This window comes from Trifolium pratense, linkage group LG3 (assembly GCF_020283565.1).
Source record: "Trifolium pratense cultivar HEN17-A07 linkage group LG3, ARS_RC_1.1, whole genome shotgun sequence".
Taxonomy (NCBI): Eukaryota; Viridiplantae; Streptophyta; class Magnoliopsida; order Fabales; family Fabaceae; genus Trifolium; species Trifolium pratense.
The window spans coordinates 50,853,177-50,870,515 of record NC_060061.1 but is presented as its reverse complement, the minus strand read 5'-3'; the positions used below and the strand labels follow the sequence as shown (position 1 = coordinate 50,870,515).

The window sequence follows — 17,339 nt, the reverse complement described above, 5'->3', positions numbered from 1 at the left end:
TTTCAATAAAATTTGCTTAGTAATTTGCATCTTACATCAAAAACACTGCATATCTAAAAAAAATGGAAAAGACTAATTAGTGATTAGAGAGAAAATTAAGAATCAATGAAAAATTAATTATTAGGGGTGCTCGCAGTTCGGTTTGAAACTTATTTGATTCAAAAATAAATTTACTTGTGGTTCTATTTGGTTTTAGATGACAAATAAAAAAATCTTTTGATCGGTTTTTGGATTTGAGCACCACTACTAATTAGTGATTAGAGAGAAAATTAAGAATAAATGAAACACTGCGGTGTATCTGCAATCATCCTTTCGGCTAGTAATGAACTTAATCATATAAATAATGAAAGACTAATTAGTGATTAGAAAGAAAATTAAGAATTAATGAAAGACTAATCATCAGGGTTATAAATTAGTAATTAGTGATTAGAGAGAAAATTTAAAATAAAAAATAAATTTACTTGCAGTTCGGTTTGGTTTTAGCACAAATAAAAAAAATCTTTGGGCCGGTTTTTGGATTTGAGCACCACTACTAATTAGTGATTAGAGAGAAAATTAAGAATAAATGAAACACTGCAGTGTATCTGCATCATCCTTTCAGCTAGTAATGAACTTAATCATATAAATGAAGCGGGTGGAAAAATGCGCGGGCGGTAATTGCTCGCTTAGACAGTAAAATCGCCACCGAACTTTATTTATTCTCGAAGGAAAAGAAAAATATCAATAAAAACTTGATAGAATAAAAAGATTGTCGTCACAACCATTTTTGAGTTCGGGAGTCGATTATGCAAGGGGAAGGTATTAGCACCCCTCACATCCGTTGTACGCAACAGGAACCATTAATTAGTTTAGCGTTTGGTTTAGGTGTTAGTTTTATGTTTGTTTTGTTATTATTAAACGTGAATTAAAAAAAATTGTTTGATTTTATACAAAAGGAAAAAAAAATGTTTTTTTATTAGTGTACTTGACAAGAGTGGTGCCTTGCTCCTACGTATCTCCATGTGCGATGGAGAAATCAAAGCTACACGTAGTTCTTTGGTGGAAAATTTGTGTGATGGTTGATTTTATTTATGAAAATAATTTAGCCGCGCTTTAGCGAACAAAGTTTGTTTGATTAAAAAGGTAGGACCCGTATATAGGCGATGAAACTCGTTCAAAGAAAAGAAAGGGGAAAAAGATAAATTAAGCGCACTTGGGCGCGAAAAAGAATGAAATTTGATGGGTTAAAATTAATTTTAAATGGAGTATGAATATTGGACCGAAAGCGAGATGTCTATCTCGTTCCCGAACATTCGAGGAAGCGTCGGATGTCTACCCAATTTTTCCTTTTTTTCCTCGCAAAAGAGTTTTATTATTTTTTGTTTTACTATTGTTATTATTATTAAATTAAATGAATTGCAAAATAAAATAAAATGAAATAAAAGAGCCAGGGACAGATAGTAAATAAGGGTATGATCTCAGCCGTCTGATCCATCAGACGGTCTTGATGAGGCTCTGCTGAGAAACAAACACAGTCGCTTGATGGAAATCAACGGACTTAAATCTGTTCACTACCGTGGACGCGCGCGCACTGGATCCAAGTCATATAAATACCCCAACCCACCGAAATTTCTTCTTTTTTTCAAGTTTTTCTCTCTCTTCTCTCAATTTCTCTCTCTCGGCTCTCCTTCTTCTCTCTGCTAGGGTTCTTGATTTTTCAAGAACAAGATGATCTTCATCTCTTCCGGTTAGACGCCACCTTGATACCCGGGTTCCGGCGCGGTGACTGCCGGACCGTCACGGCGCCGCCGCCGGAAACTTTTTTTTTTATAAAGAAAAAAAAAATTCCAAATCTCTTCCTAAGTTCTTATCTACTAATTTTAGACCCGAATTAGGCTCTCAAAACCGCAAAACCCAACTAAACAGATTCAAACAAAAAAAGCTTTAGATCTATTCTTTTTTAATCTTTTTACTATGAATCCAGTTCAAAAATCAAACAAATACATCATATATACCTCATAAACACAACAATCAGAGGTTAGAAAATTAAAGAAAATAGTTACCTGAACTGCAGTGAGTTCCACGAATCAGAAAACTTTCTCTTGCTACTGGATTTTTGTGGTTTGGGTAAAGTTGATGTTTAGATATTTTTTTCGGTTCTGGTTTCTCGGAGATTCTTCTGTGTTTGGTGCAAGGTCTGTGTTGCTGAATATGGAGGCAGTGGTTACAGGATTAGGGTTTTTTGTTTCTGGTTGTTGTATAGCTTTTAGTTCTGCGGGTAATTTTCTCACGGTGATTTTTCTTTTCCCCTTGCTGCGTAAGACTTGAGTTATTTATTGGTAAAAATTAGGGCTAGAGATTACTTCTTGATTGTTTTATATTCAGCTTGTATAAAAGTGGCTGATTGTTTATTTTAGGAATAAATTTATTGATTGAGATTTGCCAGCAAAATTTTCCCTTTCTTTGTTTTTTCCTTTTTGTTCGTTATTTTTTTATAATATTCTCGTAAAAAAAATAATAATAATAAACTAAATAAATTTATATATATATATATATATATATATATATATATATAAGGCAGCTGTGTAAAGGTATCAATTTATTAAAAAATTATTGAATATCAAAATTTTTATAATGAGTGTATCAATTTTATTTTACACTTTACTGATATGATTGTATCAATTATTGAAAACCCACTAAATTAGCTTGACATTTCTTTTGAAGCAATTGGGTTAAATTTTTTATCGTGTAATGTGAAGCATATTAATAAGCTCCGCATGCTTGTTAAAAGTAGCTATTATCTCCTTTAATACAAGTACTTTTTGCCCATATTTTCTTCAATAAAAATAAGCTCCTTCTTATATTAAGTACTTAATTTAAAATGTTGGAATTTTGTTTGAGTTTGCAGAGTGTGTGAAGAAGCAGATCATTTTTTGCAGTTTGGTTAGGACTGGTTTTGAATCGGTTTGCTGCTAGACAACTATCAAGTTATTATATTGTAATGTCATATTTATAGATTGAATTTTAAATGTTTATGTGGTATTGGTTAATTGAATACATGTGAACATCGTTGAACATTCTAAAAATAGTTTGAATCTGGTCATGTAGCCACATATCATATTTGAGTGGTGATCAATTAAATAATCAAACAACACAAATCCAAATTTTGCTCAATACCTTATGTATTTCTTGTTTCTAATTCAAACTTCAAGAAGTGTTTCAAATCGAAAGATCTTAGATAGATAAACATTGTGACCACAAGATGTAAGTTTTATTTGAATTTCTGCTGAAAATATTGTTGCTTAGTTGTTGTATATCTTTTGAATTGGTTCCTCATAATTCTTGAGTGTGAAGTTGTAATCTTCTTTATGTACTGGTCTGTGTCTACTATAGGCAGGTTAAATGATTGATATAGTTAGATAGTTCATGTGGATATTGATGCTGAATGTCTTGAGATAGGGAGTGGAATTGATGATAATATAATGCTATGGATTACATTTGTAGGAGGGTATTGATAGTGGTGATTCAAAGAAAGAGGAGTTGACTGCTAGCTGCGGATTATGTTAATACACCTACAAGAAAGGCCTTCAGGAAGAGTTCGGCTGATTCAATTGTTGTGAATGATGGTGACGGTTGTGCTTTGTCAATTACTAATAATCGTGAATGTGTGAAGATTGAAAAATATGATTTAAGTGTTCAAGAATAGGTATTGCGTCTTGCAGTTATTTTCTCTTTAGTTTATGTTTTTATGTTTGGGGAGTGTTGTTTTTGAACCTTATATTATTAATTTATGTTTGGGGAGTGTTGTTGAACCATGTTATTCCCAAATATGGCATTTGATTTAATGTTTTGCTCTGTTTAAGGAATATGTGAACTATGTTCTGATAAGCTTATATGCTATCCTTTTTGTTACTAAAAATTACTATAAATCAATAGAATTTAGTTCATTCCCTTTGATTAATTAATATGTTTATCTAAGAAAAATACATAGTGTAAATCTTAGATAAACATATTAATCAAAGGGCTTCAAATTCATACATAGTGTAAATTCATAAGTAGCCTTTTATATTTTGTTTTCCAATTCTTCTCGTGTCAGGTGTGCAAGTCCATGAGTTTAATGACGCCAACAAGCTTACAAGGCCCTCACAAGTTGTCGCGAGGAATTACAATACAAGTTGTATTGGTATTATGATGGTTAGTTTTTAGTTTGATGCATATATATATTCACATGCCTCTTGTGACCTTAAATCGGGTTCTATATATAAACATATCTTGCATAGGATGCAACTATTGGTATATCTATAGGATCAATATTTGGACTTGTTAAATTTGGTTCTATATCAGCATGTCTTGTAAAAGGTGCAACATTGGTATATCTATATTAGGAACATTTGGACTTTCTATTAAGGCTTTGTCTAACATGGAATAGCAAGTTAAGTCTTGCATGATGCACAAATGCTTTTCACCAATAGATTAAAGAGGTCCACAAAATCTTATGATACACTCTCCACACTAAATTGTTTCATATGTCACTCACCTTCCACGGTCATCGCTATCAAATTGATCTGATTCCCTTTCTTCTTCTTTTTTCTTCTTTTCAATTCCATCTCCATAACCCCAAAAATGGACTGATTTCATGACTCTCATGGATACACTACACATTAAGCAACCAAAATAGAAGTGACAACGATGATTTCGTTGCTTTTATGAAAATCACTATTGAAGCTAGCTTCCTCCTCCATATTCACAAGTTTATGATATTTAAGGGATAATGTTTATCTATCACTAACAAAAGCCTTGTCTATGATTCAATTCATCAATAAAATTGTGACAATTAAAAAAATTAACATGTTGCAGTTTCTTCTTAAAAAAAATGTGCAATTTTTTGTTAAGAACCCTAAAATTATTCAGTCTGATTCCTGCCAAATAAATGTCTAATAATAAAAATTAATTGAGGGTTTTTATGCTTTGAACCTATATGCAAAAAACCCATGAAAATCTAAATACAATTGCTAAGCCATTTTGGAAAATAATTTGGTATGTCTCAAAAAAAATTGGTGTCTCAAATTTAGTTGGATAAATCTGCAGTTTTGATCTGGAGGAGCTTATTATTGTGGCAAAGAACATGTGAGATTATAGCGATAAGATAATCTGCGGTGGCAGCACAACCAACTAACATTCAGAAGTTTTGGTAAGGAATCAGAAGATAGAAGAAGAGGGAGATGGGAAAAATATGCTGTGGAGAGTGTATTTTTAATTTTGATAAATCTTTTTGATCAAATGGTCAGGAAAGGTCTTGCACGGTGCAAGACCTATATGGCTTGTGCACCATAGAACCCGCCTTCTATTAATAGTTATCAGTATATATGCCAAATACTTAGAAAAGAAATAAGAGAAAGTTAGACTTCTACAAACTTCTTAGCTTTAAAATTATCAATCTTTTCAGTACTTTAAAACTAAGTATCAATCTTCTGCGTCGAAGGTGATTTTGCAGGATATATATATATATATATATATATAGACACCTCTCCCGTTGTGTCACTTTGCATATCCTCATTTATCCTTATGCTTTATTGAAAGTAAATAAGAGGAGAGACATACATTTGGTTTTAAAAAATTAGATCTTCAAGTAATGTTTTGCAAGTAGTCTTCTTATAAAGTACTTTGAATTTAAGATGGACTATGCAAGTTAATTGGCAAAAGAATTGCAATGATTGATATGCATTTGAAAGAAATAGATATTAAGACAGCAAAAAGCCACTTCCTTTTTATTTTATAAATATGAAAAGTCAAAATTATTTTATAAATATGTCAAAATAGAGATGAGAACTGACATTATGTATGGCCGCCTTTGCAAGATTATGATCAACTATATTAGCCTCTCTCCTAGAAAACTCGACATAAGAGTTATTACAAATATCATATAAAGTAGCTCTACATCTAGCTAAAATGGACCTTAGCTCCGTATCGTCTCGTTCATGTGAATTCAGTGAGTCCACCACTACTTTTGAGTCCATGCAAAAAATTACTTTCTCAAACTCTAATTCTTTTATCCACTCCGTCGCTGCTTGCAGTCCCGATGCTTCATCGATAGCAACTTACATAATCGGTTGTAGCCATATAGTTTTCGCTCCCACCAACATGTCAAATTCATCTCTTAGACACATTCCGATACCCACTTTATTGTTATACTCCGAGAACGAAGCGTCAACATTACAATTAAAGAAACCATGTGGAGGGCGTTTCCAATTAAGACTTATCTCGATCAGTGCGGGTAGTCAATAATGTTTGTTCCTCGATCCGGCGCGCATTTCGCCATTCTGAAAGTAAGCAAATTCCTCTATGAATAATTTCTGCATTGCTCTCATTTTTGTGGTCCCAAATGAATACATTTCTACTTCTCCACAAGCTCCAGAGATTCATAAAAAAACTTCCGCCGCATGTAATTAAGCTGCAATGAAAATTAGAGAGAAAATTAAGAATGGAAAAGAATGACACAATTTATTTGCTTCAATTATCCTTATTATATCAAAAAAAAATATTTGATTAACTTTACTTTTGAAACAAATTTATTTTATTCAATACCAAATACTAATATACGATATGATATTAATTAACCAGATTCCTGAGACCAAACTTGAAGAAAATGATATAGAACATGACTGAGACCAAACTTAATGGACCAACTTAAAACTTTTAATTTGAAACTTTTTTTTTTTTTGAAACTTAAACCTATAATTAAAACATTGGTGATAAATAAACTCAATGTTTAGTTTTTTTTTTTGCAACAGTAAAAGAAAGAGAACTTTATTGATCTTGAGGCATGTTTAGAATTACGGTGACACCATATTTCTTTTTGATAACAAGTCGAAGAGTACATAGTCCAGCTAAAAACAAATATTAATTTGAGTAGAACAATGCTCATATATAACATCAAAGTCAGGGCCGGTCCCGAGTATTTGGAGGCCCTGTTTAAAAATTAAAAATGAATCTTTAATAAAAATATAGTCATCATAGTAAATAACATCTAAAAGTGACATATTTTAATCAATAACATTAAAATATATTTCAATCTAATATCATTATCAACTTTACATTTTCTTCGACGAAATGTTTTTTCTTGTAATGTTGCTTCTTTTTTTTTACGATCAACCACAAGTTACTTATAAAATTAAAGTGTGTCTACTAAATTTTCTTTTTTTTAGTAATGAAATATTTTTAGTAGTAACAAAGTCATTAATTTTTTTACATATATAAATTTTTTAATAGACTGATACAGTTAATTAGAGGCCCATAAATGTTTGAGGCCCTGTGCGGTGGCTCACCTTGCACACCCACGGAGCCAGCCCAGATCAAAGTGAAACCTCGATCACAGGCTATATTCAGTACCGAAGCTTCAATGCTTACTTGAAACAGAAAAAGTTGTGTTCCGTACAAAACTCAAATTTTCAATCTGCTGCTCTTAACTAATAAGAGTATCTGCAATGACACTCCAACACTCAAATTATGACTTGTTTGGTTTTCAGTTGGGATACCCCTACCATTCATTCAAAAAGCAAAACTGAAAAGATCTCTTCTTTGATTTTCAGTTGGATCCAATTGTGAACTGAGTTTTGCCTCAATTTTGTCTTGAAACTCTATTTGAGATGGAAAGGGAGAGATGCTTTTGCAAACTCAGTTTACAAATATGATGTTCACTTAAACTAAGGTTTGCAAACTTTAATCCCAAAATAATGCTTATAAATGTTAGAGGTGTGTGATAAGAGTCTCACATTTAATGAGATATATTATCTGAAAATATGTTTATAAATGGTGGACAGCCCTCACCTTACAAACTAATTTTGTAGATTTTGATTAGGCCCAACTCAAATTATCCAACAACTTAACCAAAGACCAAACATAAACATAAACCAAGTCATTGGTGCAATAACTCATCAACAAAACTTCCATTCTTCCGAGTTCACTTTACAGGAAATGACACAGTAGTTGCGAGCTTAAACATGGCAAAGGTACATAGTAACACTATCGATGTTCAGAGAGATTTACCTTTCCTGATGAAACCGAATACTACCAAAGAAAATTATTTGTAAAATTGTCTTTTTCATACAGTTTTATGGATATCGACTTTGAATGCGTTTAAGGAAATGGTAAGGACTTAAAGATGGCAAACATCAGACCATCATACTGCAATTCTCAGACCATTCCTTTATTTTTGTTAAGCAAAAAATTTATTAATGGGAGCATAAGTAAACCATAGATAATTAAAGTAGATACATGAAGAAAAAAGACTTGCAGTTGTGCTGGGATTTTAAGAAAAATAGCATAGCTAACCCAGCCACACTAGGAGGTAGAAATAATTCCAACAGAGATGGATGTCCCAGTCCCATCATAAACTAACCAACCAACCAACCTTATCTTGGCCTTAATCTAGTTGGTAAGTTGATCTGGCCAATACAATAGCAAATATAACAGCAAACAAGCCCAATAATGGATCATAGAGTTATGCATGCTTCTGATCCCCAAGAACTACAACAAGTAAAGGAAGTGCGATGGATTTGTAGTCCATTCGTATAAAATGCAAACGGTAGTATCATATCATCAAATTCAGCATAATAATTCAACTAAGATACTTTGTAGTTTGTACTGTAAATTCATAAGAGGAAAAAAGAAAGAACAATTGTTAATCTATTCTTCCTCATCTTCATCTTCACCTGTCATTTCCACATCTTCATCTTCATCTTCATCTTCATCTGCCACTTGCACATTTGCACCCTCATTCACATTTGCCCCTTCCACATTTGCCACTACCGCACCCTCACTCACATTTGCCCCTTCCACATTTGCCACTACCGCACCCTCATTCACATTTGCCCCTTCCACATTTGCCACTCCCGCACCCTCACTCACATTTGCCCCTTCCACATTTGCCACTACCGCACCCTCATTCACATTTGCCCCTTCCACATTTGCCACTCCCGCACCATCATTCACATTTGCCCCTTCCACATTTTCCATTTCCCCACCTGCCACAGACTTGTGTTTTTGGGAAATCACAAGTAAAGATGTATCCTGAAACCAATAGGTAATCAATCTTTTAGGCATGTTAATTGTCATAGGTGATTCAACTAATGAATAATTAAACTCTAAGAATAACAAATACGGTTGAAGATGTTGAATGTTATATAAAGCTGAGGATATTTAATTATAGGCACCATGCAGGTTTGGTCCCCTAAAATGAATCAGGTGCGGTTTTAGTTCTCACTTCTCAATGATTTTTTTAGTAGATAAAATCTTGTTCCACCTAACCTAAGAGTGGGATGTTTAAACCCAAACTTTGTCTACGGTCATTTAAATATCCCTTTAGTTATTGCAATAAAATTCTCAAATTTTCATTTCCTAACAAAAATATTCACAAACTGAATCAATTTAATCATTGCAGACATTATTCTCATCAAGAACCTAGTTACTAATCAAAATTTTCAATTATAATAACTTTAATCCCACATCTTCAAAATCCATTCTTTATCAAAAGTTCACCATTTTTAAAAATTTTGAACTTACATCAAATTCATCTTCATAGTAAAACTTAAATTTTTTAAAAGGACAATGATGATATGATGATTTATGCATATGAAAATTAAGATACGGACAAGATTTGTTTAATTTTAAGAGTATAGAGACATGATTAGCTCGACAACAAATTAGGGGGACCAAGATATGTAATTGAAATTTTTAATTCACAAACCTCAGCTCCAGCTACAATAGTGTCGTACATAGGGTGAGCAGCAATTGTGATCATCCTTTTGGACAAAGGGGTTAAACCTTGAGTATTACCTTCGTTGCCGCGCCTGCCAAAGAACACCGTTAAAACTGAACACTTCACAACAGAGATTGAAAAACAAATATATGAAGACAAAGTATCTGAGCAACTAATTTAATCCTATCAACTAGTAACTACTTGGTATTGCCAAGTTAGCAAGGAATGACGTAAAACAAAGGTTAGCAAAGAAAAGAATGGTGGAAAATATCTACTATTCTCCTTTAATTTAATTACTACTTGTATTCGTTCCATCGAACTAGTAACATTTGTGTCTGTACAGTTAAATTTTTTTTCCCAATTGTAAAATAGAAAAAGAATCTGAGAAAAAGACTTGTATAAAAGGAAAACGGAATTTTCAGTCTACCCATAACACTAACACACTTGTTAGGAGTGGGGACGGGAGATGATTGTGTTGAAAGGAGAGACCAGGCACTCTCTAATTTTCAGTTTAAATAGTGTGTTCAATTCTTTTTTTCCGGTCAATGGAATCGTTCTCTTCTTTTAAAATATGGTTAGCCCAACTATTTAAACTAAAAAAAGCTAGCCAAACACTACTTAAGAGGTACAATTCCAGTTTCCAAGGAAAATTAAAAGGATATTGTATTGTTTCAGTTAGGATAGCTTACACTGAGTCCACATGGTAAGGAGATGAGTCGCTCGAATTAAAATCCAAGAGAAAAATGCCATTTTCAGTTCGTGATGGTGCCATATAGATCTGCAATAGTTTCCAACACATGCAGTCACTTAAAGCTTAGATTATACTATGCAGAATGAAAAATGCAGTTTAAATCTATCTTATTTAAACCTAACAATATATCAGCATTGTCATAAACACCTAAAGTTTTGTAGGGAAAAAAAATTAAATATAAGGATAGAGTTGAGCTTATAAAATCTCACCGAGGTGTCAGCTAACCATGAGCTTCTTCTAATGCAAAATGGATCACGGCACCCCTCGCTAACAAGAAAAGAAAAGTAAACTGATGAGTTACACCTGCTTGCTTATCAACAAGTTAGGCAACTCAAGACTACGTACATGGCAATTGATGGATGATAAACAAACTAACTTACAGTAAACCAGGCCGTACAAGTGGTCGGTGAATATGAGTAATTGAAGAAGAGTGAAAATCGTAAACACCCGACCTACGTACATGCATATATGATTGTAAATATTAAAATATGTATGTATATATATATATATATATATATATATATATATATGGAAATAGATCGACATGCATCTCCAGTTTCAATCGTGAAGAGGATCTTGCATTCAGAAACAATATAACATATATTAGCTGAATTATTATGTTAATATATATAGTCAAGTCAAAGAAACTGATCCATCTTGGAGTTAATGGAAATTTTTCTTCTTAACAGTAATGTGGCTGAAGAAAGAGATCAGACAACATAACCTACCAGCCATTATTAACATGGAATGCTAACTGCCTCTGATTTGATGGATTATAACCAATAGAGTCGATACAAGTGCGACGATGCTCTTGACGTTCATCCTAACATAATTAACAATGAGAATTAATGACATGGCATATATAATATGCAAAACGTACGTGCACAATTAAACTTGAATAACATATATTACAATCAAATTTTGACGCCTCATCAAGTCAAACAAGTTCCATTGTAGCAGAGGATTATCACGACCACCACGAAGATCCCACACACAGATGAAGCCATCTGTCCCACCAGCCAAAAGATGCTGGAAATTGACCAAACCCAATACACAACTGCGGGTTAGCTTTATTTCTAATTCCTTACTCATTCAAACATATTTATTAATTTGGTCAACTGAAGTGGCTGAAAGGAAGGAAGAATTATATATAACCTGATCAGTGCCGAATTCTGAATATTGGAGGCATGTAGCTCTAGCATCAGCGAGACCAGTTTGAAGCTGGCGGATAGGAAGATCTTCCGCTCTTGTATCCCAAACCGCAACAGTAGGATGTCCATAATCAGAAGCAACTATGAGGCTGTAAAAATTCATTCGCAGCACCAAAAAGATATAATTAATATAATGCCTAACCATTACAGGTTGTTAAACAAAAAAACAGGACCATAAACTGTCAATTAAGAGAAGCACGCATCGCATGCACGTAGTTAGTCTAAATTAATTAAGGCGGGGAAGCAAGCTCACTAACCTTGGATTGGTTGATGCAAAAGCAACATCAGATAAACCTACTAAATATTCCTCATTTACAGCTCTTCTTGGGAACTCCTGTAGTAATTAAGCAATAATTCAAGGATAAAACAGCAAACATAAAACAAGGGTAATGACTTGGTTATTTGGTCTATGTAAAAAGGTCTAAGCTGATATCTAAGCTGATACATAGGTTACGAAAACCCTATATATACATAGGTTGTACAAACTAAACTTTTAGTTGAGATATATAGATAGATAAAGAATGAAAGATTAACCGCTTTCATTTGACCTTTTAAAAATTATAACACTATTTATTTAACTGTTTCTCTTGTTTAATTTGTTATATACTAGCATGCCAAATAATATTTTTCTTAATTTTCACCTTTCACATAAAAAAAACAAAAAATAAATCAAATTAGCAAGAATGCCGTAGGTAATAAGAAATTGATAGAAATGAATTTGATCGAGTAACCGTTGAAATATATAATTTTCGAAAGAATAGAGCTAGCAACAAAATATATAATTAATGTAAATGTAAGCAAGTTTAGTTTTAACAAGAAAGTAGTGTCATAATGAGAATGAAATTAAAACTTACTACCTTTGGCGGGCCAGTAAAATCGTACATCTGTAGATTATAACGATGTCTCGATACATATGCAATCTGAAATGAAAAGGATTAGACGTAAGTTTAAGAGCAAATAGTTCTTCAAAAAAAAGTTTTAAGAGCAAATAGAGTATTAATTGAATTAGATGCCATGACATTATAAAATATCCTAATATTGCTAATTGACACATATGATATACCTAACTAAGAATAATTGTTGATAGATCCTAACTAAGAATAATGTAATAAAACTAAAGCAGGTTCCAGTTTATTTATAAATAATAATGAATTTATTATAAATTTAATAATAAAATCCTGAAATAATTTAATTAATTTGAAACCTTATCCTCATCCTCAGGATTCCATTTGATAGCATTAACTTGTTTCATATTGAATTCGGACTTGTGGAGCAACTGCTTGGTTTGATCTTCTTCTCCATCTGCCATCACAATTAATACCAAACCAATTTTAAACAATCATGAGCACTTCATTTGAAATTAACCCTTATCCAATAAAAAACATTATTAACATTATTATATCAAAAGTTATTATCTATCCAACAAAGAAATTACAAAGGTTGAACTTGCCTTGGGTGTGGTAGTACAAGGAATCAAAATCATAAATGGTAAGACAGCCTGCTCTTGTACCTGCTGCTAAGTACTTACCCTAAATCACAATTCAAAAATATATATACTAATATTTAAGATTTCGTTTTGAGAAAATAAATAAAACAAGATAAGAATGAACAATTATTTTTTAAAACCAATTAGTTGGACAAAATTACCTTAGTATCAAATGCTAATGCCGAGACACCATTCCTGAAAACAATTAAATGAATGTAAGCTTTTTAGAGAGAAATCAAAGATTACATGAAAAGTGAAACAAATTAAATCTTCAAACAAGTAATTTGTTTTGAATTTTTTTTCAAAGAGAAAGAATTTATTCAAAAATATTTAAAAAGGTGCTTGCTTACTTTCTATCAATAAGTGTAGGACCGTAATAATCTTCCACTGCATCATTATCACTATCAATAAGTGTAGGACCGACATAATCGTCCTTTGCATCACTATCAGGAGGACCTCCGGCGTCGTCGGTGCTGTCATCACTATCTTCGTCGGTGCTGGAATAACTATCCTCGTCGGTGCTGGCATCACTATCACTATCCACAACTAAAGAACTGATCCGCTCGGGCTATATATATATATAGAAAACCAGAAAGAAAGAAAACGTTTATTATTATATTAAATCACAACATGTATTTCATTTTCATGTGATTTCTGAGTACCTACATGTGATTTACATCTCTCCCCTTCAAAAAGATATTTGTGAGGAAAAGCTCCAAGCTGCAAGTCAAATAAATATAACATACAAATTTATAATAATATTCAATAAGATCAAAACCTAATAACTAATAGTTATTATACACTAGAATCATCATACTATATTAAACTCACTCACTAACTAAAAAAAATTAACTCAAAATAAACCAACATTCATCTTGTTCCCCTCTTCCACCAACACCAACCTTCATCTTCTTCTTCCTCTTCCTCCCAACAAATCAGAAACCAACCCATGGCTCGTTACAATCGATTTAAGCAACTACTATTTTCTATAAAAAAATTATCCAAGCTTAACTTTATTGAACAAATGGGTGGGTACAGTACAACTTACCTCGGAATAAGAACGGATTAGCAAGTTAGTGGTCGCATATTCATAGCCTACTCTTCCATGAATTCGAGTACCGGGACCCCTTTTCCACTGCAATGAACTGACAAACAAACAAAAAATTCAAAAATTAATGAGAGTAAAAATATTTTTTTTATTTAAAAATAAATACTATATACAAAGTAGGTTATTTAATGAACTTAGAAGATAAAGTTCAAAAATTAATGAAAGTAAAATTTACCGGATTCTATCTGCCATTTTTAACCTAATGAATTACCATACATAAACAATATTCTTGATTTTTTTTAGTAACTTTAAACATAAAGAAGATATATCTATACTTATTTATAAAGATGGTAGGTGTCCATTTTTCATAATACCTATAATACCCTCTATGTTTTTGTAGTAACTAAATGGTTAAGACCCAACTATTTACCACTTGTCACTTTTTGTTAATCATAATTTTAATTTGCGTGACAATTCTAGATTCTTCCTAAATTCCTAAAAAAGAAAATAATCATGCTTTCAATTTACGTGACAATTCTATAGATTCTCCTTTAATTCAAAAGAAATAGTAAAGTACTTTGATTAAAAAATGATTTTTTTCTTTTGGCACTTAAAAACGATTATTTTTACATGATTATTAAAAAAAGTATTAAATAAGTTTAAAAAAAATTTAAAAAAAGTATGACTATTTTTTATAAGGTAAAATTGATTATTAAAAAATTATAATAAGATGAAAATTAATATAAATAAAAAAAATTTATAAATACAAAAAAAGTTAAATACGTTTTTGGAAAAGGTTAAAATGTGTTCTAAGGTAAAATTATAATAATTGAATCATCAAGATGTGCATGTGGGGGTTTTTTAGACAAATTACGGCTACTATATACTATATGCATGCTAGTTTTTCCCTCATTTGGCATAATGAATTACTCTTTTTTGGGTCTTAGACATATTTACCCCTACTTATTTGTTTTGATGCAAATTACTTTCACTATATAGTACTCCCTCCGTCCCAAAAAGAATGACCCATTTTGAATATATGCACTATTCATATATATTGTTTTGACCATATTTTTCTACTAATAAATAAAAATAAATATTAACATATAAGATGTTGTTAGATTCGTCTCGATGAGTGTTTTCAAAATATCAATTTTTTATAATTTTTACTATTATACAATTAAAGATATTAGTCGTCAAAGTTATGCATTGGCATGCGTGTTTCGGTCAACTGGGTCATTCTTTTTGGGACGGAGGGAGTAGTACAGTACAGTAGTACTACAACGTTTTGCGTGATTCGTTTTTCACAATTGCCTCTCACCACTAGCCACTACACTAGGCGCGGCAGTTAAGGTTGCAACGCAGAAAAGCTGCTTTTTGACTGGTACTATAATCATTACATTAGTTTGAGGTAGAAAAGTTGAGTATATATTTACTGTTCTCTAGTAACATGTAGTAATAAACTATTGATCAGGTAAAACATTACTACTATGTAAGCACTTTTTCACAAATGCACAATAATTAAGTAAAATAATTTTTGTATTAAATTTGTTAAAATATTTTTTCTCTTTTCAAAATTACCTTCAATTATTAAATGAGAGAAATAGTGAATTTTTTTCTTCATTTAATTAGCAATATTTTTGTGAAAATATAATTAATGTACTTTAAATTTTGAAAAACATTTTATAAAATGTGACAACAAATTTTACTAAAAAGATCTTATATATTAGAACGGATGAAGTATAAAATAATGACTTTAATAGATATGCATCATCATTATAACAATTTTACACTCATCGTATGTTACGTAGGAAAAATAATAACTTTTACTTTAAATTTTATTTAAAATAATGATATATTTTATTATGCGACAAAAATCAATTAAATAACTATATAAAAAACTAGTTTACAAAAACGAATTATCATGTAATCATTAGATGATCGTGTGAATAAGTTATTGTATACTAGTATATTCACAATGCATGTAAAATAATTTTAAATAATACTGGAGTACTTGGTTTGCAGACCAAATGCACATTCATCTAATAAGCGAGATAGTAGGATAGAAATGACTGATAAAATGATAGATAATAAAATAAAAATACATAAAAGATATGAAGAAAAATGTATGAAAATGAGTTAAAAGAGAAAAAAATATACATATTTATACTTTATATAAAGAGGATACAAATATTTTTAGTGTCGACTTTTTATAATACCAACAATACTCTTATTTTATTTTTTAGCAATAAAAAAAATTTATTAACTAATTCACCATAACAATACTCACATTTTTTTAGTAGGAAATTTTTTTTATTAACAAATACACTCATAAGTCATAACATAAGACATGTCTTTTATTTTTTACATAAGTCAGACACAGGCATGCACGAAACGTGTCTGTCTAACCCTCTAGTAGATAAAAATAGGATACAAAAATTTTGATGTCGATTTTCATAATACCAACAATATTTTTTTTAGTAGTAACAATTGAAAAACTTATCATAACATAATGCACATTTTTTAGCAATAAACAAAATCATCATATTATAAAACATATTTTTCTTTATAGACACGCACAGGCGCGTTAGGTACAAATGAATAGGATATAATATGAAATAAAAAAAATTGAGGTATGAGAGAATATTATTGGATAGTAAAGTTTGTTTTTAGCGAGAGGTGAAATTTGGCTAAACATGTTGTGGGGAAAATTCAAACAATTTCCTCCAACTTTGACCCATGCACATTTTAATGTTAAAATCTCAAGGCATGCAAACTTAAGGCAGCTTTATGCGCTAGTGTATGACGTAGAACGCGTGATACGTGGAAACACATAAATAACTGGTGCTTCTAATCAACACCATAAATAACTGATTTTTACATTAACTTGGTAGCGAAGACCGCGATTCGATTCTCCGCAACTACGATCTGGAGGGAATTGAATCACTTGATGCCAGAACGGACCCCCGAACCAGATTCAACTGGTGGTGAAAAACAAAACAAAAAATGAATTTTCCTTTGTTTGTTTTTTCATGTGATTTCATCGTCCCGTTTTGTTTTCGTGTTTGTTTGATTGAATTGACAGATCAATTTTGGTAAACTACTTA

At 31.5% G+C, this 17,339-nt stretch overlaps 1 protein-coding gene and 1 long non-coding RNA gene across 7 annotated transcripts; one reads left to right on the top strand and one right to left on the bottom strand.

The window, feature by feature from the left end:
* The first annotated feature begins 1,613 nt into the window (after window positions 1-1,613).
* LOC123913541 lies at window positions 1,614-5,393 on the top strand. 6 transcript variants are annotated; one of them, XR_006811649.1, is made up of 5 exons: window positions 1,614-2,271; window positions 2,888-2,977; window positions 3,484-3,685; window positions 4,076-4,173; window positions 5,068-5,393. It is a non-coding gene; the product is annotated as an uncharacterized LOC123913541 (long non-coding RNA). The 6 variants fall into 6 exon arrangements; XR_006811647.1 differs by lacking the exon at window positions 5,068-5,393 and having other exon boundaries at window positions 1,614-2,257; window positions 4,076-4,374; XR_006811646.1 differs by lacking the exon at window positions 5,068-5,393 and having other exon boundaries at window positions 4,076-4,374.
* A 2,975-nt stretch (window positions 5,394-8,368) lies between these two features.
* Window positions 8,369-14,484, bottom strand: LOC123915328. The gene is made up of 17 exons (XM_045966460.1): window positions 14,468-14,484; window positions 14,233-14,329; window positions 13,851-13,904; window positions 13,535-13,752; window positions 13,346-13,379; window positions 13,149-13,227; window positions 12,903-13,000; window positions 12,556-12,618; window positions 11,956-12,032; window positions 11,643-11,787; window positions 11,400-11,516; window positions 11,216-11,310; window positions 10,868-10,939; window positions 10,697-10,754; window positions 10,426-10,514; window positions 9,725-9,827; window positions 8,369-9,048 (listed from the first exon to the last, which is right to left on the bottom strand). The coding sequence occupies exons 1-17, from the start codon at window positions 14,482-14,484 to the stop codon at window positions 8,665-8,667; spliced, it is 1,800 nt and encodes a 599-aa protein (XP_045822416.1). The 3' UTR covers window positions 8,369-8,664.
* Window positions 14,485-17,339: the final 2,855 nt, after the last annotated feature.